The sequence below is a fragment of the Bombus terrestris genome, chromosome 6 (genome assembly GCF_910591885.1).
Source record: "Bombus terrestris chromosome 6, iyBomTerr1.2, whole genome shotgun sequence".
NCBI classification, from domain to species: domain Eukaryota; kingdom Metazoa; phylum Arthropoda; class Insecta; order Hymenoptera; family Apidae; genus Bombus; species Bombus terrestris.
Genome location: NC_063274.1, coordinates 6340666 through 6365062, shown reverse-complemented (window position 1 = coordinate 6365062; position 24397 = coordinate 6340666). Strand labels below are relative to the sequence as shown.

The 24397-nt window shown below is 37.2% G+C and overlaps 1 protein-coding gene across 8 annotated transcripts in view; it reads right to left on the bottom strand.

The window, feature by feature from the left end:
* Nucleotides 1-24397, bottom strand: part of LOC100644292 (MOB kinase activator-like 2) — a 64526-nt gene that overhangs the window by 10757 nt on the left and 29372 nt on the right. For 2 of the 8 annotated variants that reach the window (XM_048406585.1, XM_048406586.1), the window contains exon 2: nucleotides 3723-4345. The exons of 2 other annotated variants lie outside the window; for them this stretch is intronic. In XM_048406585.1, coding sequence (XP_048262542.1) covers nucleotides 3723-3901 — 179 coding nt within the window. In that variant the 5' untranslated portion in view covers nucleotides 3902-4345. 4 more of the 8 variants (XM_048406587.1, XM_012309346.3, XM_012309347.3 and 1 more) reach the window with 4 other exon arrangements.

Here is a 24397-nt window from a genome sequence, read left to right as displayed (position 1 = left end):
TTCACGCTCAACTTACAAACTTTGCACGGCTTCTGCTACGAAAACAGGAAATGAATCAACGTTTGATTAGAACCGAACGTAATCGATTCATTTTTCTAGTTTCTTCTCTCTTCTTCTTTTAATTTCGATTTTGCATGTTTTTCTAGATCGCCAGATTCTAGGTCGTCGGATTCTAGGTCAACCGATGAAGTAGTTTATTTGATTTCTATGTTTTTCGAATGTGCTATAGATCTTCAAAGCTGCGGTGAATTTGATTAATGATACATCATTGTTTGAGACAGGCTTTACCGGTAGACTTGATAATTTTGATCAGAATTCTTTTAAAAAAAATTGATACAAGGTAAAAATTTGTTATCTATTTATATTTTATCATTATAATAGAACTAGAAGTTAATTATGAGCGCAGAATACTAATGATTATTTCCATAAACATTTCTAACGAAGAATCCTTTTTCAATGTTCAATCCTTTAGCGAATACAAATATTCGAAAGAAATAAAAAGAAGTTAGCTCGTACCTCTCAGAGACTTAATAGAGTACGTACAGAATTGAAAGATAACAAATAATTGAAAATCATAACAAAAAGTGAAATAAGAAAAGATCGTGAACTGTTGTTCGAGAGAAGTGGCGACGAGTGTTCGATGTTTTCATTTTGTACCTGAACTCTAACAAGGAATTGTGTAATCATTTTCCTGTTAGCCGCTAAAATGCTCTATTCGCATGCAGTATAACCAGAGAGCCACAAAATTCAGCCACGTCTACACGGGTCAAAGCATCGGTCCTTTCCTCTATATCATAGAAGCTCATGCCACCGGAAAGAAGCTGCGTTTGTTTGGAAAAAACTGGCTGAACTTGCTCTTCCAAATTGATTCCGTTGACCATCCTCCGCTTTTCGCTCTTTCGTCATTTTGGTTATTGCCAGTTTTGACCAGATATCGCAAAACAATAAAACATCCAGTCGCCGCTAGAAACTACGACAGAGATGAAAATATCTGACTGCTCGAGGCCAACTTTCCATTAGTTTATTATCGTATCTAAGATTCTTATCTCTTCATCTTTTTTTAAATGTCTGTCCATCTTTTCCTTTTTTAATTCAAATTTGTTTGGTTCCCAAAGCTTAAAAAATCAATGGAGAAAAATGGCGATAACTGCGACTCTTAAAATACAAGTTTTCCTACACCTACCTTGTTCGAGACTTGTCGATTTAATCCAGATGTCTTCTCACGTGATATATTAAAACAGAACTATGAAAACTAATAATATTTTATTGGCCTCGAGCGTTCAAAATATTTAATCTTCGCAACGATCCTTATCTCTACTCTATTTATCTAATGGAAAACCGTTCACTTAAACATTTTCTGGTAACTTCCATTAAATTCCTGTCGATCAAGATCGACCCGGACAATGTGAACACTAGGTATATTTGAAAAATTCCATTCGACTTCAAACCTTAATAATATAAAATGCCGCCATAATAATGCGATTGGATTTTCTTGCGCGTTCTCTTTTTCCTGCTTAATCGCCACCGGCCACTGCTCAAGCGTGTTACCGACTTATCTTTCTTCGCCGGTTCTCGGTATACGTTGCAAGTATGTATTGCATTTATGCGAGTCAGAAAAACTTGCGTGTTCTAAATCTTTGAATGATGTATAGCAGTTCTTCTACACTGTTTGAAGATATTTCATTAAGTTCAACGTACGCTGTCGTCTGACTGTGGACTCACCATTTTGAATTTTATTATAACACTGATACGTGCAATGTAATTCTCTTGCATAGAGAGAACTAAAGATATGATACAATGCTATTGCGTCTAAATCAGTTCTGTAATGTTGCGTAAATAAAAATTCCACATACAAACAATTTTTATAACAAAATCTTGGAAAAGATGAAAATTACAAAAGATCGAACGAGAAAGTGATACGTTCGAAGCAACGATAAAAGATCGACGAAAAAATTTACGCGTCTAACGTGATATTAGATTACAAGCTCGTAACGATAATGCACGTTTTATTGACGAAGTAACACACCTAACTTTTCCAATTTTAATATCGTGCAACAAGAAAGATTCCCTTTCCCGAACGAGTGTACTCCTATTTTCAGCTCTAATAAAATTCGTTTCCAGAGATTTTCAAAATTATTGGCTGCACTTCGATATAATGTTTGATCTTTATGCCGAATAAGCGACGGATTCGAGATAGAAAAAGAAAAAAAAGAAACCTGGAAATATATTATACCTAACCTAGACCAGCAAAGCGTTAAACAATGAAAAATTCTCGATCTTCGATGCTCAATCAGAGAAGTACATATGTATGCCATGCAATAAAACATTTTCAGCCGGCCATACAGAGAAATATATATATATATATATATATAACAAGGTAGATGAAAAATCATGATACAATCGGAAGTAAGACAATTTTTTTCATAATAAAATAATTTCATTTCATGAATTCGATGGTGGCATTATCCTATTTCCGGTTGCATCGCTGTTTCCTGTTAATCCTTCGTGCATAGTATAAAAATAAAAGACGTCGAGAGATAATATCTCAATAACTATGAAATTTACGTTTCATTATACTTTTTAATGTACGAAGTATTAAATACTTAATCTTTTAAAGATATTTCTGTTCTCTCGTATCATATGAATTATAATGAATTTTAATGTAAAATACCAAGACACGTTCATGCCAAAGCGAGCGTAATAATACAAAAATTTCTATTTTTTGTAGTCGTTGAGATGTTGACTCGCAACAGCTTTAATTTTACACCATGCATATGCAAAATGTCTCCAAACGACGGACACTGGCTTGTCTTTGAATAAGAAATGCAATTTGCATCACAAAAAGCTGCGACAAACATTTAGATTAGAAAAAGATATCTTTATGAGAAGGCTAGTATGTTACATTTCACTGTTCACATTCGATCTAATAAAAATATGTTATGTAAAATTTGTCAGCCTTCTGATACTCGATATTTCGCTAGATAATGCAGGGATGTAGCATTTAACTGGTAAAAATAAGTTTTAAAAAATCCGTCAATGATCCAGATTGCACGACTCGCGGCTCTTTGCCTATTCTTTCTTTCAGAAACTTCTTGAAAGTGGAACAGTTCTTACAACTACGTCTTCAAATTACTTCGAACTTTAGTTTTTACTTATAATCCAAAAGCGACCACATTGATTAGACTCAAGATAGTAGGATGCTACTTCAAATTTAGGTAGAAGGTTCCACGATCGTTCCACTTTAAAAAAAAAAGAAAAAAAAAAAAGAAAAAAAATAAAAGCATATTCGGATAGAAAATTATCAGAGAGACTTTCTGATAAAACATTTTATCACAACGACCTGCCCAAGCCCGATTATTTCAGTGAACCGTTCTATACGTAATGTATAATTTAATTTTACAACAGATCGTTTGCTGATAATCTTCCTTCTACATCAACGATATTCCACTGGGAACTTCCGGTATGAGAAATACTGGCCTAACCTTAAGTCGAACTCGATTTGTTCCCTATTTCCATAAATAGGTGGCTAGTAGCCATTTACTACTCAACGTCAAGCCAGAGCCCTCTATGTCGAAGACATTTCCGTACAAGTACACATGTGTACACGTACAATATTGAAATATAAACATATCTATATATATATAGATAGATATATATATATAGATATATATGTATGTACATAGAGATCTAGAGACGAGATGGAACTAGACGGAGGGACTCACGCGACAAGCTCGCCGAAGAACCTGATCTTCCTGTGGCAGGTGTCGAGGAGGGAAAGACGCGAGGAGACGGTCGAGCTGGTAGCAGCGCCGTGGTGGACCGGCGTCGGTGGCGCCGACAGGGTCGAGGACGTCGAGGCGGAAGAATCCTGGAGAACGACGCGCGCCGGCGAGCGCAGCATCGCTGTCGTCGTGATCGTCGTGGTTGAAGACGATCTCTTCGGCGCCCCGTCCTCGTGCCCGAGGATCTTTTCACGTACGCTGGGTATGCACCAAATCTTGTTCGGTTCTCATCGAACACCGGCTGCGACACCAATTATCGCCTGGTGTTCTCGTCCTTGGTCAATCCCAACAACTATCCTCAAACTTCACCCCTCCACCGATAACAACTACTCTGTCTCTGTTAATTCTACTCCTTTCTTTTCTCTATTTTTCCTTTCTTTTCCTTTTTCTTTTTTTTTTTTTTTTTTTTTGTTTCCGAAAATATTCAAAGTCTTTTCCGATCGAAATTGTCTCACAGTTTCTGTTCGAGCAAACGATTCGTCTTAATGCATTTTTTTAGGACTGTTCGATGAACACGAGGTAATACACACGTTGTAGAGTCGTTGTCTCGCTGGCAGATCCATCTGTTCCGCGCAGAAACATGATCGACGCCATGTCTGTAGTTAGCGTGGCGCCACTATCGGTCCAAGATCAACGAAGAGGGAATCCGGTCGCGGTGACGCGTGCCAAGTCCGTCTCGATTATCATTGAACTTGAGTCGCTCTCGATTCGCGCGAGCTCCAGCTGAACCACAGCTTTCTCTCTCTCTCTCTCTCTCTTTCTCTCTCTCACACTCTCTTCCTCTCTCTCGCTCTCTCTCTCTTTCTTTCTCACTTTCACGGTATTCTGGGGGGAACAATCGTTCGCCGACGTCTAAATAAAGAGTCCCCGCTTGCGATTTCGACCGAGAAGATTTTAGTGCACCGTACCGACGATGCCACTCCAATCTAAGCACATACTCACCCCTAAACGCGTGCTTCCTCGATCGAAATCGAAATCGGGGACACGTTCAAACATCGTTCAAACACCTTTCTACGCGAATTACTGGATTTTTCATTAATCCGGCTAACTTTCGTGATCATATGGCACGATGCATTTCACCGAGCTAGCTTTAAAATGGTTTCGAATAAAACGAGTTTGTACTCGTTGGATGGCGTTTGAGAGGGCTGATAAGAGCGGCTGATGTATCTTCATGGGACGGATTTGTTCATTCGACGCTGGAATTTAATGATCGAAGATGATGCTGTTGTCGTATAAAAATATCGCTTTTGCTAACATTTATGCATGGCATATCGTTGAACGTGAAAGGATTGCGAACAGAGCTTGACGTTATATGTAAAATTTGATTATTCGATTGTCAAATGCACGAAGAATCGGGACAGTGATTATGGATGAGATATTTTTCATAACAAAAGTATTTTTGGCCGAATTATTGGAAAAAGAAGCAATGCGTAGGGTAACAGGGAAAAGAAGAAGAAGAATTCTATGTTACTGGCTTGCATTTGTGGAATTCTTCGAAGGCATTTTTATCCTACTTCGAGCAGATATGAAGTATGCAGAATGAATGGCTCAGGAAAAGTGTCGTGTGAAACGATTACTACATATTTCATTTTTCATATTTCTGCGCAGACATGTGGTTGCAAAATGTAATGGACAAAGCACGAAGATGTCTTGGGATAGCTTCGAACGAATATTCCGCTTGCGAATAACAAAGGAGGACGTAGTATTTATTTATTTTTTTGTATCTTTTGGCAATGCAAAGTATGGGATAAGTAAAAAATCTCGTCAGTTATTTGCATCCGATTTGTTTAAGTTTAGACTTTTCTATATACATATATATAAAAAAAGGAAAACCTTTTTGTGTGGTGGAATAAGAAATCAGTCAAGAGGATACTCAAATACGTGAGAAAATCAATGATATACCGTATCGACGTGGCAATGAAGGCCGTTTCTAAGATTTTACGTAGACTGGTGCTTCGAGTTAAAAATAACCGCGTTATAAAAATAAATATTTTTAAGACACGTATTTATTGTTCGCTTTGAGATGTAAAATATGTCCTAACTTTCGAAATAGCACTTCCTATATATACAATCGGCTTTAAAATAAATTTAAATACATTTTCACTTTGATAACATGATAATCGATAACTGTCAATTGTTGGATTAATTTATACAAATTAAAGAAATTTATTCCAGTAACTCAAATCCTACCTAAAAGTCCAATTCTAATTATTTCGTTAATATTCAACTCTACCACATTTCAACTCTAACGAACATTTTCGATAAGTTGTCCGAGAATAAGTGAGTTCAGAATTCAGAACGAGTTTCGCGAGGCATCTCTCATTTCAGACAGGACAACGTCCTCTGGAACGATCGCGAGGCTAAAAACGCTTGGGGAGACAAAAGAGAGAAGGTTCGGTTCTCGAAGGCGAGCGCGTTCCTTGCCGAAATCGAAACAGGCCACGAGGACGATCGCGATTACGACTGTTCGCTTGCTCGTTTTCTATCCCCCTTCTCTAGGGTAGAAATACGGCGGAATTTTTAGAATATGCGCCACTGGACCATCGCCAAAATTCTCTGTGCAACTGACTCACGGATAGCTCCAAGATCCTCCGAGGATCGCGAGAAGTGTGTTTATATGTCTCTAAACTGAAAGATATTGCGCTACTGACCTTAGAACCGTGCGTGAAACTTTAAGAATTTACGACCTGATTAAAAAATCAAGTTCGATCGAAATAAAGAAAAGAAGAACGGACGGTTGAACGGATGCAGCAGAAACACGTGGATAATATAACTAAATATCGAAATTAAATTGCTTGTTAAATATAGCGAGATTCAGATATTATCAAAGAAATGAAAGTGTGCGTAGTAAGAAAGAAAGATAGGAAATGCAATAATTGGGTCGAGATTGCTCGATGGCTCTTAGTCGCTTCGTTTGTCCGTATATCGAGATAATCAAATGCTATAAGAGACAAATAGGTAGGATTCAACAGAAATGGCTGTAACAGATGATCTGAAACAACAGCATTCAAGAAGCTATTAGGGTAGCAAGGCCATTGCAATAAAACCACCCCTCGATAGATCTGAAGCTTAATATGGGATAAAGACTGCCGCTGATCAAGGTCCCTAGCTGGTTCGCATATATCGTTATAATCGACATTTAGACATCACGCGATCTACCATTAATCACCTTGTAAGAATAAATTTGATTTGTACTCATTACCCAGTATCTTTATATTTTTGGAATTTTCTTTCATCTGCTTGTCTAACACATATACAGTTGGATTTACATAACAGTTAGAAATAATACTAACATGGCATCACTGCATCATACGATTATTTATTCTCACTCGTCGGAGTAAATTTCAATCGATAGAGCGTCTCTAGTTGCAATCCAATAAACAACCGGTGACCTGATTGAATTAGTCATGAGAACGTAGTTCACACACCACACCCATCTTGCATTCGCGTGTGTTTTAAACAGTCCTTTCGCTGTATCGAGTGAAAAATAGTCTAGCGGTTCGTGCCAATAATATCGGTAAACCTCCCATGTTAACCGAACCTTGGTGTAGACCGCTTCCGGTAAAAGCTTCGGATTTGCTATATGTCGAAAAGGTTTGCAGGAGAAAATATTCGTACGATAACAATATATTATATCAACGTTTTTTTAAATATAATAAATTGTTTTGATATGTATTTTTAAATATCGAATAAAGTGTGTAGTAATACATATATATATATATAAAAAAATAAAAATAAAAATAAAATACAGAAAGCATCTGCCGTATTTTTCAAACTATTTCCATGGCTTTACACCTGTCATAAATTTCCCACATGATATTTAACAGATTTCACACTGTTAGAATTTCACGGACGGCTTTTGATATTGTACGCTTTGAATATTTGCTATTGCATCGAGTTACCTATGGAAACGGATGAAGTCCCAATATGCGAAGTTAAACTAAATAAAGTTTCGGTTGGTTCGATGGGAAACCGCAATGATGTAACGCGAAAGTATAAATAGAATTACATTCTCGCAGTAAATTAATAACAACGTTTAATTGATGAGTTTTGTGAAACGTGACGTTTCGTCCGTTATCTATTATTTAAAATTGATAGTATAATTTTATGGAATTTTCAACAATTTGTCTCGAAGGGAAAAATTCTTTTGCGAATAAAAGAAAGAAAGATCGGTCTCGCATTTTCACGAGCTTAGACATTTAAGTACATTACCGCGTGAATTATTCCCATAAATATATTGTTAAAAAAACGTGGAGCTGATATTCATATCGCAGAACGTCTGGAAAAGTGTATTCTCACTGAAAGGCTGTTCAAAGCATTCAAATAATTCGCTTTCGTGATTCGAAATCGTGGCACGAATACCCACCCGAACTTCCGGAAATTTATCAACTCCTTACACATTCGCAGGTATATTTCACTGTATAACCAGAGTTCCAAGACCAGATATCATTCTTGGCTGCACCAAATATCAGAAAACTCAACCAATCATTTGAACGTCGCGTGCGTGGGAAGCTTTATATTCCACTCGATATATTTCCATGTTCCTTCGCGTCACTGTTTCAATTCCAACGACTAAAAGATCGTTTTTCGTTACGTGCATAAATAAATATTTCTACGAATCGACCGTGCGTACAGCTGCAAGATTATTTTATAAACGACAAATGTGACTTTTCATGATTTACACTTAATTATTATTTAAGAGAAATATTATGTTCGATTATTCCCGATAAAAAAGTTCTTAATATGTGAGACAAAGTTCGACGTTGTATTATCAAATTTGATAAAAGAAATTATTTTATAAAAAAAAGTTCGAAATAAGAATGAAAGCGATGGAAAATTAGAGCGTGTCAAAGAAATCTTGTTCTTTGATAAAGTTCTGCTTCTTCTGAAAGTACATTAACCTAATTACAAGAAACTGATATCGCGCGAGCGAAACGCAGAAGTTAACCAAGACAATGTCTCATCGGAAGATTTCTCGACCCAGCTGCGTTTAATATTCACGATCCACGACAAACAATCCTCAAGGCATTGAACTACATTAACATGTTCCCTGCCAAATGTCCTATAGTGTTTTTCCTCGCCTTTTCAATAATATACAGTATATTTTATTTGACATGATCACTCCAGATGTTCCCATTGCCTCTAGTAGTACGAAAACATATGAGAAAATGGTTAATGAGAAAGTATAATGTTAAAGTCGATAAATTATTTCTGTCAAGATGGCGTCATTTCAGATCTCAAGGTTACCATCCTTTTTTTAGAACGCAACTATGAATATTCTGTCGTATCATAATATGTATTCATGTAAGTACAAGACACTAAAGGTGTATCAATAATATTCTTAGAGGGAACAAACACTTAAATGTTTGTGAATAATTTTCTCAAAATTAATAATCTTCGAACTTTATTGCATATTAAAAATTCCACCAAAAGAGCGAAGCCTACTCTATTGATACTGATATTTATATAAACGCGTCTGTGGGAGATCCAATTAAAAAAAAAAGAAAAGAAATACGCCAGCAAGCGAATCGTCCGATTTAACGCTAATTCTTCGAGAAAAACATAAGACTGTAAGTTACATACATCTATACCCGAACGGTCGCAACAGTCCCGATTATTTCCTCGGACGTTTCGCGCGATAAAACCAACGAGACATTATTTACGAAGGAAATATGGAGCTTCATAACCGGCCGCACACTGTACCGTAGTTTTCTTTTTTCAGGGTCGACATAATACACAATGGCGTTAGGCAGTACTCGTAATCCGTGGCTTCCGACTTATGTGTGTGAGGAAATAACGAGCGTGCATCGAACGTGCGAGTACACTGGGATCGTAAATTTGGCTCGATTTATTGAGCCCTCAAGCGCGATTAAAGAAATGACCGCCGGGTTCAGAGCATCCGCGATATTTATCGCCTGTTTTCTTGCGCGGTGTGATTTCTTGAGCATTCGATCTAGCAGTACATAGAAGTTTGCTTAATTATTTGGAAAATTGTCAGAGAAAGATACGATCTAGAGAAGAGGGAATTTTCGTATGTACGCGACGATGATACGATATTGATATATCGATTTCTGCTGAGGTAAATTTGCGTTAGTTTGTACAATAGCAATGATTCTTATACTGCTGATAAGTTTTTGCTAAATTAAATTTCATTGCCAGGCTGATAGGTAAATGCAATGGCAGTAGAATGATTATTTAACAAAATACTATTCAATGTCGCTGTCGCCGAGCTGATAAGATTAAAAACCACTTGAAAGTAGATACAATAATGAATAATAAACATTTGCATTGAATTATGAAATATGCGTACATCGTGTATGTGATAACGAGATAGTAAACAAAACGAACTAATATTTCACAATGTATTTTTAGTATTAACTATGGAATAATATTATAGAATTTATAATCAACACCCTGTGGCAAACGTATAGAATATTTGATACATATTAGAATTTTGAACAGTACATCGCAACTATATTTCATACGCAAATGCGAAATAAATATTCAAATATTTAAAATTCATAAAATTTGTTAACAGGTAACACATTCATATTGATAACGTCAGGACTACAACAAAAGAAATAAATTTTCGTTTGCAGCGCAAATTTTTTTTTTTCATTTTGAAACGATGAAAATTTTACCCCAGCTACGAATATTATTATAAAAAATACAAAATTCGTGCGATCGCATTGCAAGTACGAAAAATAAATATCGGAAAAAAATTAATCGATAGGATGTAATTGGGAGCTTCGCTTATCAACACGTGGAAATGTTCATAAATGTATCGAACACATGCAGTATTTTGAGCACGAATTGTGCGTCATCATTTCCTAGAAATTTTGTACGCACATACGTAACTGTATTTCTTCTAATACGTGACATTTGATAGAACGTTCCACTGTTCTTTCATTCCCCACAAGCTAAATCAAAGCTAGATTACCCCGTATCATTTAGCTTTATCGCGTTATCAACGAATGAAAATTTCAATTCCTTTGGTGAATAATTCAAACGAAGATTAACTTTCATGTTATTAATCTATTATCGAAGTTAGTCTTGCAAAAGAAAATGCAAAAAATCAGTGAATGAGATCACACGTAGGTGATCGAATAAATGAATAGGAAGACGTACTATAGTTATTCGATGCATGTTGGAGCGTGCTAACGTGTAGGAGTCGATTTATGAGAATAGATTTGCGTAACACAGTTGTTCACATTGTGGAAAACAAGACTTTGTGTAACGCTCCATATTCGTATTTATCTTTTCGCTCATTTTATAATGTTCTACTCCGTGAATTGAAATTATCATATTTGTCAATAGCTGTATTATTCTCTCGCGCTTTAATTATATTCTACGGCTATGGATCGATGAAATATCGCGAAATAAAAGAAAATAAGATTCCAAGGAATATCGAAACTCTCATAAAAGCGAACGCAGAACGCTCGAGTTTACCTCGACACGTGTTTTCGCCAGACAACACGTGTAAGACTTTCGAATCTCGGTAAAAAACGTGGATAGAGAATTTACATAACGAAAGGGAAAACGCGATAAGACGCGTTTTAATGCAGTAATCGTAATTGGATGAAGGGTATTAAAGAACAAGGTTTTTCATAGGCTGTATAAATTAAATCATCGTGGTTTACGTCAGTGAGCGGGCGCGAGCGCGTTTGTTCCGACGAACCGCGCCTTCGTTGCTCGAAACTTTCATCAACGATATACACACGCAAGTATATACATACGCGGATGAAAGACAAACACGAAGGCAGCATCGCAGGGATCAATCGCACGCCGTCGATCGAAATTTATGCTTAACTGAGCATCTCATTAAAGTGACGTCGTTAAGGCAAGGGAGACGGATAATAAACGTACGTGACTGGCGTCAACAACGTGGCCGACCTCTCCGGTTCTTTCACGGCACTGAAAAACGCTCCAATACCAAGGCGTTCCGTGGCAAATATTGCCTCTTAATTGATTGTAAAATAATGAGTAACTTGCTCGTTGATAGTATGTCCTGTATCGATGATACAGGGTGTTTCGTGTTATTAGGACGCGTATTTTTAAACCTTTGTCATACGAGCTTTTTTAATGGATGCGCGTGTGCAAATATAATAGAATTACTCGACAGTTGTGTATGTACATGTAACTTACTTTTTAGGTGGAGTTTTTCATTGCGTAAATTAAAATAGATGTACATAGGCTGGAGTAACAAAGTTACTTATCGCTAGTCCGATTGGATCTAAATTTGTCTTTTAATCTCTTCACTTATAAATTAAAATAAGATATTTGCTGGTCTAAAATTGTTAGAAGCGTCGAGTCAATTCAAATTGCACGAAACACCCTCAAACTAAATATGGATACTAGATATGTACTGTAAGAGGAGAGAAACGTATAACGCGTTAAAAATTCAACGACAAACTGAATGGACGAGAGAGTCGTGTATCTGGAGTAGAACAAGTTACGAGTTTCAGTTGCCCAAGGTCGCTATCCCCACCACAACTTAACCATAAATGGTTCAGAGTTTGTTTGGTCTGGCACGTAACTGGATTTCCTTAAGATTTGCGGTCACAGAAGCGAATTTGGAATTTTATGCACGTGAAATGTAAGGAATGGAGGAAGAAAGAGCACGTGGCGTGGATTTATGTAGAAAATCGTAAATGTTGATACGCCACGATTAAAGAGGGAGTTATCCGGTTGTAGAGAGTTAGAGAGTTTCTTGATTGTAGTCAGTTAGTAAACTCTGAAATGGGCACATCGATGAATAATGCTTTGGAAAATAACTGCTGGAGAGAAGTTATCGGTCGAGCACTTTGGTGACTCATGGTTAAATGGCAGAAGCGCAGCTATTCAACGACCAAATTAACATCCGTGGCCTCCATTTTTTTTCCAGTAATGCGTTCCATTATCAAGACCTTCAAGAAATTGTCTCTTTTTTATCTGTATAATGTGCTGTTTAAACGTACAATCTTCAAAACAGTGAATTCGCTAAAAGGAAGTAGATACCATGTTTAATTACTGTTAATAATGGCAATAATGTCCTTAGCATTTAAATGTGAAGGTTTCTTGAGTTATTTCTCGTCTTTCTGTATACGTGTATATGTCGTACTACTTTTTGCATTTCTATGCAACACTTACGATTGTGTGGAATATCCTGTACGCTCCTCGAATTTCACGAGAATAGAGCCGCTTAACTAACAGAAGCTTCTAACCGATTTGCGAATGGAAAAGCACGTCTCAACATCCATACGCGCGTCTACGATTGCGACTTCGGAGCATTGATATTCATTTTCCACGCTTAATCGAGGACACGTGACGATTAACTAATGAGCCATTGACGGCGACAGTGATGTAAGTCAGTTTCGGTCAGACTCACGTCGTTCGCACGCGAACCATAAAAACAAACTGAATTAGACTGTCATGTCGAGTGCTATTCTGATCACATTAAAGGAGAATCACATTATTATGTGGAATGTTAGCAAAAGATTGATACACGAATATTTAATAATACAGTCATTAGTATTGAAATGAGTTAAAAAATACAAGATGAAATATAAATTTCTTATTCAGATGTGTCGAATTAAAACGTTTAAATCACAGAACTGATTACCTATACAAATTTCTCTCTCAGGGTAAGCAATGCCCCTATTTCGATCAATCTTCTTCAATAGGTTTTGGAGATACAGTTTCGACGACATTTCGATGAATTATCGTTCTCCCCTCGAACGTTTCATTTTTCACTGATCACGGCCTCGAGAATTGTCCCGATCGGTCGAGCAGAAAGAAGTTTCTACTTATTCGCGTGACAATGTCGCTTGACTGTGATCTTTCGATGAAGAAATATTTAGAAAGAGAAAGAAAACACGAGGTAAATATGAGGAAAAATTGAACATTTCTTAAATATTCGACCAAAATATTTAATTCCCGACAGAATCAAAATGCAAAAGCTTAAAAGAATGTTAAAGACAATTATTAGGAAACCCATAGCGGATATCTCAATCTATCCTTCTCGTAATCTAGGATAAGTTACACATATATATACAGCAAAATTTCAATTTCACAGAGATCTAATTAAAATTTGAGTCCCCTCTATTCATAAATAACTGTGTTACGACGGGGGATCCGAGAGAACGTAAAAATCCTAAATTTAAAATATAACGAAGTCACGTTCTTATTACGAAACCAATCCACGTCACGAGCCATAGTAGAATTCATTCGAATTATTGTTATACTGTCCATTTGAAACACCCTGCATATTTACTTTAATTTCTATCTGTTCGTTGGTTTTCTAGTGAAATTATATTTGAACTTCCTGTTCAGAATTTTTCTAGTCAAATTTCAATCAATTTATCGATCATCGTTCGATTGCTAGAAAACAAAAGATTCGCATAAGTCATACGCTTTAACCATTCCTCTATTAGAGTTAGGCTCACGTTCCATGCGCTCTAAACTTTAGTTACGTAACATCCCCGAGACTTTCGTTCTAACGACATCGAAAGAACCGCAATAATACACACTTTCAAATGTGCAAACATTAAAAGCGTTATCAGAAACCGCACACATCACACGTTACAATCCAATAAGCTTCGATAAATCACCACCGTCATCACGTACTGCTGCACCCTTAACGATCTTTCGTACTGGTCGCAGAGAGGAAAAAGAAATCGATATTTATACAGGATTATTTATAACAGGGCTAATTTTAAAAACGTGATTCAAGTTTCGAGTAAAAACGACAGCTATCTCAGCAACGTTCGTCGTTTTCCTAGGCGTGGAAGGACAGTGAAACTTTCTCCGGATTATATGCGACCGGTGTCAGCCACGAGTCTAAGTAGAGAAATTGAAGAAGAGCACGGCTCGAGAACGCTGCGTCTTCTAGGGGTCTTTTCACGGCTCCAGACTTGCCCTGATTTAGATTATGAAACCAACAGAAGGTGTTGAAGCGTTTCATGTTAAGCTCGTTGCTGTGATGTTAGCATTTTCTTCTGTTAGTTACATATCTGAAAATATTTAATCATCACCTCGTTTCTCCTGTGTAATACGTCGTATAAGTATACAATTTCGAATTATACATCTGACATTTCGGATTTCTTCGATCTTAAACTTTTAATTGCAGGTATCGAATAAGAGGAGCTCGCTTTCAACTTTCATTTTATTTACGCCAATAAATCTCTAAGTATCTTTTTTGATTTTGTAATCCGCAAGCGTTTCCCATTTACTTGCGTAATGTTTTAAGGTAAATTCAAAAATATTCTACAGACACAATTTCCTCCTGCTACAATTTCGTCTTATATCCTTTGTAAATAGTTTCGCATAATCCATGCATAACCCACGGGGGTCGTATAACGTAGATTCACATAACGTTGGAACGTAACGCGTGCGTGCTATGTTCCAATCGAAGAAACAAAGATTTCAACGTGGAATTTTACTTTTTACGAAGATCACCAACTAAAAATCCCTATTATCTTGGATCGTGTTTATACTTTTGTGGGTCACTCCAATTTCAGTGTAAAAGAACCATTTTCTCCGAACATGATCCGTTCCCCTAACAGAAGATCGAAACGATAGTTTGTCTTAAACCGTTAGACTATCTACTCTTCAACTTTGGTCTGTCGTAAACGTTCTTTGTCTAAAATAAATCGTAGAGTCTTCTTTGTTTGAAATAAGTCCGCGGTCTTTAACGACGTTGGTGCCACTTAGAACATTTCTTGCGATGGAGAAGCTTCGAGGAATGCGAACAATCCTAAAACTTCCCAAACAAACGCATAGATGATGTCTATTGCAGATCGATAATTCCAAAAATAAAAAGGCAGTTTCCGTTTTGTTTCAAATCCTTTATATCCTTGTAAAAAAAAAAAAAAAGAAAAAAGGAAACAGAAAATGTAACTTTCATTGTGATTAGATTTTAATTATCTTCGACTTTGATTATATCTTACTCTTGTGATCTTCAGTTGTATTTAATGGGGAAGGAAAAATTGAAGATAGTCGGCGGCATTTTCAATTGAAATAGGATGAAACGGAATAAGTTTGAAGCAACGCAAACGAGAAAGTAACTCGTAGCCTTCAAAAATGATTTAATTCACGGTGATATTCTCGTCCGCTGAAACGGCAGCGAAAGAGAAATCGAGTCCCGTAGAAATTCGATTCTAAGTTAAGAATACGGTGGCATAGAAGTTCGCTTGCATCCCTTTACCATGAAATTACCGGGAAATTGCTTCGGCGCGCTCGACTCGATGACTGCTCAAACAACGTTTCGTGTCCCATCTTTTTCTCCTAGTTTTGCACTTTAACCGACGCGCCATTATGAGAATCAAAAAGAATGAAATCTTCATTACAGAGGATTTTTCGCAAAAAATAAAGATATATCCCATATAGATATAAAGATATTCCCATAAAGTGAGGAAATCGAGTGTACCGGTAAATAAATGGAACGTGCGCAGAGAAAGAAAAACATTATCAGCGTAACTTGGACCACAGGCGATATATTTTCGGCAAAGGCGGCCATAGCGAAAAGGTTAATTATGTTACTCGGTAAAATGACGTTAGGAAGGTAAAGTAAACCTTTTAGTTAACAGGAAATATTAAAATTGGATTTGACTAACAAGCTTTAGACTCACTGAATGCACTTTGCTCGGCACCCTGTTTGGAAATTACGCGTTACGCCAACTTGTATATTCGATTCTACGTACTCGATTCGGTATGAACGTAATATGAACAAAAAACATACAGGAACATGTAGAAAGCAACGACGATAAGCGATATTTTAAACGTAGAATAGAATTGTTCCACCTGGCATTTGGAAAAAATTGATTTTGAAAATTCGAATTTCGTTCAAAAGAGAAGAGCGTTGTCCTTCGTCTTTCGCTATGGAAAGTATCGTCAGGAATACGCTCATTACACGAGAAGGTAAATCTGCCTTAACCACTACGGCTACGTCAACGCGAAACAATGCAACGACTTTACCGAGGACGATGATAAACTGAAACGCTCATCGTTGCGTTTCTTAAGAACTTCTGAAAGACAAACGCGCGATCTAGTTTGCGAAACGGGTTATAGCGCGACAAACAACGGAAGGTATACCTACTACTTCACGTCGACACTGAAGAGCACGTCAGACCTCTGATAAAAACTTGAATTCCCTTTTACAAATATTTGCCTTCTCGCGAAACGCGGATCTCTCGCGAGAAGTTTCAACTTTGCTTTAACACGTTCTCTGCTGCGTGGGTTGTCTACGCCCCATATCGAACTTCTCATTCAGAACGATATTTCCAACTTCCTTGCTAAATCTGACCCAGAATATTTCTTTTAATCGTGCGCTGATTGCTTAAACATTAATAATTATTCGTTCCCTGCAAAGTTACGGTTCTTTCTTTTTTTTTGCGTATAATTTTTATAATTTTACAAATACGAGACATATGTTATAGGAAAAATTAATAGTTTGAAGAACGTGATATCAATTGCCGTGATCTATGTGGCGCGAACGAAAAATGATCAAAAATCGGCACGGCGGACGATGTATTAGCTTCGCTGTCACGCTCAATGGTGTCAGTAGACTTGTCACATTTCCCGAATCTTCAGATGGACCGAGACTGGAACGTGTTTATTGGATGGTCGCATTTCGATACGAGAAAGAAGAAATCCTGATATTTACGACATCGATATTGTCGATATCGAGGCATACCAATCAGAAAGATATACGTCTTCGATTTCGGAAAGAAAATTGCGTGGGAGGCAATGAAACAGTGAAATATTCTAAAGAAATCGCGTTTTTCTAATTAATTTATCGATTAAGAATGAATAATTCTCGACATGAAGTAAAACAGTAGCGGTTTAAAGAATTTTGCTTAACTTTAACAAGATTCGCCACTTTAAGTAAATATGATAAAGCTTGAAAGAAATTTCATTATATTCTTCGTGAATATTTACTGGCTTCAATTTTAAAGTCAAACTTCCGTAAAAAATTCCTATCGTTCTCAATGAGTTAGCGGACAAGATGCTCTTGAAAAAGGCCACCTAATCTTCCAACGTCACCATTCTCTAAACTTTTCCATCCTTGGCATCGCGTCGCTTCAACTTCAACTCCGAAACTAAATTCGCAATTATTATCAGGTATATTAATCAGGAACTTGACCAACAGTTGCCTGCAAGAACCATTTAAAACGGTCAAACTGGGCGATTCTTAATCTTTCGGACAACCATAGCCATTTTCGAACTTATTCTATTCTCGAAAGTCAGAGACTGAATCGTCGATTAACCATAAACAATATACAGCTCGTCGATCTCGTTGAGCCTTAAACTTTTAAATAGATACCATCGAAATTATCGATATTAAATAAAAAAGTAATTGCCATATTTTTCAGTATATAAGTGTCTCGCGCAACTGGGACAATGACTGGGACATTCTCGAGCCGGTTAAATATGAAGAAACATTCTGTGAGATAGAGTTAAGTGCTTTACGATTCTACGTATGTTAACACGAACCTTATCAGGTCCGGTCAAATGACCGGTTTCAAAATTTAATAACTCAAAAATTCCACACTTATTGTTATTTTTCTTTTGTTCATCTAACTCTATGTAAATTCTTATATTATCTGATTAATCAAATTCTCAATTACCCTTATATTACTCTAATATAAGAATTTAGGTAATATTAGACGAAAAAAAGAAGTAACAATGAATGTACAATTTTAAATTAAATTTTGAAACCGACCATTTGACCGGACTTGGTAAGTTTAATGATAATTCCGTATACTTGTATGCATCGGTGCATATGAAAAGTATATTCGTAATTTTATTCTTTTGTTCAAAAGACGAGATCTATGTTGATTAGATACGCGAAGAATAGTTAATCAACAGAAACTAAAGGACACCGAAGTCGTAGATTTTTTTTTCACACTGCATAAGCATATAACGTCAATCGTTTTTAAATGAAAAGCATTTTCCATTCATTCTATCGCTTGGAGCATTCGTGACAACGAGGAACGTCTCCCAAGTAGCCGAATGGATCCAGTCCATTTGGACTGGGTTCAAGGGAAAAACGCGGCGAACCGATTGAATGAATATCCAGTGATTGACCGAACGAGTAGAGAGGGTTGGAAAGTGGGAGACTGGGCTCATGTTTGAAAAACAAATCGACGATAAGTTTGTGTAATTGAATCTGATCTTCCGAATTTTTCGAAGGCAAAACCGCGATATACGTACTTGTATCTTCTGTTATCTTAATGGTTGGGCAAACGTAAATATATGCTTCTTTCAACATGGAACGACATTTTTTTTACTGCTATGCGCTTGCTTCGACTTAAAGTAAAATAAATAAAAAATTTGAAATGAAGTTTGAAATAAGAAGAAAATTTGAAATAAGAGTGAAATATAAAAAATCTATCGTACAATCGTATTTTTATTCGAATTATAAGTCTAACCGAATACAATAAAAAAAAAAAGGACGTTACATCATTTCATTTTTGAGAAGTTCAACGCAAAGAGGTTCGACAAGACTATCTTGCGACATTCTGGCAGAAAAGACTTTACAGAAAAATATTGTCGTTCCAAAGACACGGAATCTCCAATCTTCAAACCGACTTTTCTTTACAGAAATCGATCACCATATATATATATTTAACCCAATTCCATTCGCAAGATGTTTCCCTACCGTAATCGTACTTCTTTAACTAGATACATGCTACGTATCTAGTTAAAATCTAGTACTCTTCACCGAACACAGAAAAATTTCTATCACTCGATTATTAAACGTATATAAACAGTTCTAAATACTACGAATACGAAAAATTAATTAATTACGAATTGAGACACAAAAAAGAAATATCTCGTACCGTGTTCACTGAGATTTCATTTGAGAACCGATTAGAATTCAACTCGAACTCGACCCAACACAGCCGAGAGCTCGAACGCAACTGAAACGCTCGAAGTTCCAAGTCCTTGCATTTCCCGATCCCTTCCACTGCCTGATGCGACGCTAGGCGCCGGGATGAGAGGTGGGGGCAGCCGGAGAAGCGAGGAGCGTCCAGCCGTGCAAGCCCCGTCGCGTCCCCCGGAAATCGCGGACAAAGAAGAAGCGAGGAAAAAGCCAAGGGAATAACGCTCTCCCTTCTGTGTCGTTGTTTAAACAATCATCAATGGCGTTCGATTACGGATAACGCGATTAAATTTCGTATAGGAACCTTCCATTTCTTTCACATTTCAGACGAATTTTCTCGTATACTTATTTGGCGCGAAATTAGATCACCTTTGAAATGATCGTTCGGTTCACCTTCGAATCAAAAGAAGCTTATGAACGACGCGTCATATTTTTCATCTTTTCTTACTATTATCTTCAGCAGTTATAATTAGAATTATGTTGAAAATTTAAAGGAAGAGAAGGAAGATTTCGATTTAAAGGAAAAACGTAAACTTGGGCTGTGATTAACGGAATATTAATATTTGCCCCAAGGTTACATTCCTCAGGTTTCAAAGTTGGTTTTTAAACAGAAGCTATTTATTTTTAGAAATGTGACGACAAGACATCAATCGTTTACAACGACCAGACTTTCTTACGGCCGCTGTTATAAACATTTATTTTAAATCAACTTTAACATCCTTCATAAGCGATTAATCTATTTTCAACGTCTATAAACCTGTCAATATATCTCTTTTATAGATTTTTAGAGCTAGATAGTCTGGTTTATAAACATCGATCAACAAATAAAAATCACCATGATGATGATCGGAAGTGATATACTGTACAAATTCGATGTAGAATTTTCACGCATTCGTTACATACGAGCCATGCGTTTGGAGTTACTAAGTATTTGGGTTAAATCAAAGTTGACTTTGAACTACTCTGATAGATCGGATTTTGTGCTGACTCTGAAACACGAAATAGGTCACGGTCCGGTTTGGAAAATACTTAGACAGGATTAAATGTGATTCGCGTTAAGTTTCGTTCATTCAACGGGACAGGAGAATGAAATTGCGTAAGCATGATAATTACCTGCTTCGAAAAACTGGTTTCTCGTTGTTCATTCTTCCTAGATGAACGTTGACATATATTTTATTTAATATTATATAATAGTATTTATTTAATACTATATGTAATATTAAAAACAAAATTCAATTTCTGTAGAAATTTTCTCCTTTCGCAAAAATCTAAATTGAGCCCTAGAAATGAAACTTTGTCCACAGCCCAAGAGAAATTCAGTCTTAAAATAATTAACGTGCCAATTATTCTTCTTCGTCTCTCTTCCTCCTCCAATCAAAATCTGTCCACATTCATCCCATTGATCCAACACCTGATTCACCATTCAGCACCTATACCACCGTTTCGTATCTTCCGTGTTACAGAAAATATTCACGAAAGGCAACTGATCGAGAAGCTCCGTAAGCAAGAAAAACGACTGTCGAGGTTGGGCGTGGTGCTTAGCTTGTTGGCTTTCGTATAGAGCCAACAAGCTCTATGCTCCGTATGTAGACACGCCGCACCGGTGGGCGTGAACTTGACAATAAGATAAAACTGATGGATTAGGTCAGGATTGAATCTAAACAAAATCTGGGTCACGTTTGGATCAAGTTATAAAACGGGGTCTGGGTTAGATCTAGGTTAACATGGACGGGACTACTTACTAGCTGTTGTGGTGAATAGATAAGGGTGCAATGACGGTGTCGCTTATATAAGTATTAGTTTCGATTAGGCGGAAGTAAAGGGCGCGAAAACGGGCGGAGGATATTGCGATTCGAGATGAAAGAAACCAGGCAACGGTGATGAGAAACTTGCCGATACGATGACGGTGCAACGACGATGCAACAACGATGCACGCCCCTTTTATTCGACGTCTTTTCGAATCGCTTCCGAGGATTTCTTTGGGGAGGAAATTTTCCTTGAGCGATGCAATCGGGACTGTGATAGCTACGACAAATTTATGGAAGGTGGTATTGAATTTGTAACCTTTTATAATACAATCGATATCGATTGTGTTGGTACTCTCGTCTGGAAGCTACACAATAAAATGGACTGGTTTTCTAACTTCGTATGATTCTGGCCAGTTAACATTTCGAACTGAATATTATCCGGAGATAAGCCGTGCAGTTTAAGGCGAACAGTTTAGTTTAGAAAAGTTGAAATAAAATCGTGCTACTGATTAGTCAGGAGAAAAATATAGAAACGTAGTGCATCTGTTATACGCTATCGATTTTTTACGAATATTTTTAAGTACTGAAATTACCAGAAGTTTATAAGCTATCTTATAAATATTCTAGAAATATGTCCAATTATATTAGAAGAAAAAGCAATGGGTTAGCAAGAAAACGAAGGAGAAGGACAGCAAGGAAGGAAAGAAGAGAAGAAGGAATAAAAGAAAATGATAATCTTGTAGAACCGCTTTTATTAAACGCTTCCGTGATCAACTAACAAAATTCCTGCCAAATAACAGACATCCGCAACACGAGCTTAACTTCGAGACAGCTTCAGAGGCGCTTCGATCCGCTTCAATCCAGCGCGATTATATCGAAGCAACGATCACGTTCGAGTGGAATTACGACACGGACTATTATCGTTGCTCTGGTCTACGGAATTACTGCTCACCCTGTATGCTATGCATACATACATATATCGTTACCCTTTGCAGGATGGCAGCGGTAGCAGACGAGGCCCGAATTGAGGAAGGAAGACGAACGCCAAAGCGTTCAGGCGTACTAGGAATGGTGAACAAATATCTACAACATACGACAAAGCTACGTAGAATGCGTCATAGCAGTAACGAACGGGACAGCAAGTGACAACGAGAGGCAGCCGAAACAACGAAGCACGATGGGTAAATATGAAGATAGGGAACATGCTGGGAGTACGAGAGTACAAAAGATCTCTAAAGCATCGACGCGGCAACCGAAACAGATTGAGACTTCTATGACGATGTGTTGTCTTGTGATTCTAGTCTGTTTTAATTATTTCCTTTCTCCGTGACTTTTAGCATTTGACTGATTTCTGGTAACTAATTGGTGGACTCGTTAGTCCAGGTTCAATTTGTAAAGGACGTTGATAATTTGCAACTGATTGAAATTCTTTCGACTACGCATCACTTCGTGGCTATCGTCTCTTTCGATCATTCCTCTTCCTCTGTTGACATTTAACTGGTTTTTGGTATCTAATTGGTGACTTTATCGAACCAGAACGAATTTTCGATAATTTGATTGAAACTCGTCGATGTGTCGTCTCGTGGTCTAATTTTCACACACTGATTTAAAATACAAGGCACATCGGATTGCAACATTAAATTCGAAGTACTTAGATACCACTTGTACAATTTTCTGCAGACCTCTAGGGAAATCGCAAATTCCCTCTTGGACTACTTTCACTCGAGAAGGAAAATAATTCCACGAGTCAGATCAGCCACCAGGAACAACATTTAGATCTATTTGCATTTGTCGCGGCGAAACTGGTAGGAATAAATGTCGTTGCGACGGCGTACGACACAGAAAAGGCAAAATAATGGCGGCCCTTCGATGTCGGGCATAATAATCAGTACGGTCGAGCGAATCCTCCGCCAACAATTTGCATGTATTCTCCGGTCTGACATCCTTGCTATTCTATGCAATTTGCACGAAGAAAGCAAAGCATTTTATCGACAATTATACCCAAGTGAACTTACGAATAATTCTTTTCTTCTAACAATGGAGTGATGTAATGTACGTAGAGACAACTTCCCGACGTAAGATAAAGAACTCATCGAATTTGATGAACGAGATCCTGCAAGGAGGAAACCGAGAAAGGAAAGGGCAACGTACGCGGTAGTCGACTAGCGGATTAAATCACGTCACCTTCCTAAGTACCTCTTCATAATTAGTTTCATAGAGATCTGTAGAGTAACTTTAAACTCGACCGGCTCGTAAGCTGTAGATTTCTAATTATGGCTTTCAATTAATCACGTAATAGATATCAAGACTCTTGCGTCGCGAACCAGTTTTCAAACTTATTGAAAACTTTATATCGATGCTTTTATACGTCCGATTAAGATTATGTCATTGCATGGAATTTATTACTTGCAAGTATATTTTTCAGTGATATAACGAGATCCTTTGTAGCTATATATCACGAGTCTAGAAAAATTATAATGATATAGGATTTCTTATGAATGACAGATGTTATATCTACTGACGTGTTCATGTTAAGTACTATCGTTCGCGAATTATGATTAATATTGTTAATAATACACATTATGATATACATATATGCGTTTAACGATCGACTAGTAGATTAGCAATTCAGTCGCGAGCGCACTGCAATTGATTTGCAAATGTATAGATAAACGCATGCTGAATGTCTAGATACACTCGTTTAACGCTTGTAAGAAATTTTAACGGTACTTCGATCATCGATAGTCACCTGTGGTATATCAGGTGTCCATGTCTTCGACAACTGCTCGTTTCTACGAAGAAATTAAAAATAAAACAATTCTTAAATTCTTTAACTCTACCAATAAGTCGAAGACGTGACACGCGTATAAAACTTGACAATTAATAGAGAAAAACAAGTGGGTCCGCATAATTCGTGCGGTTGCAGCGCTTAGCGGGATCCGCAGAGTGCGAAGAAAATTGAGAAACGCGGGTATATAGGTACGTATAGGGAATTGCGGGTG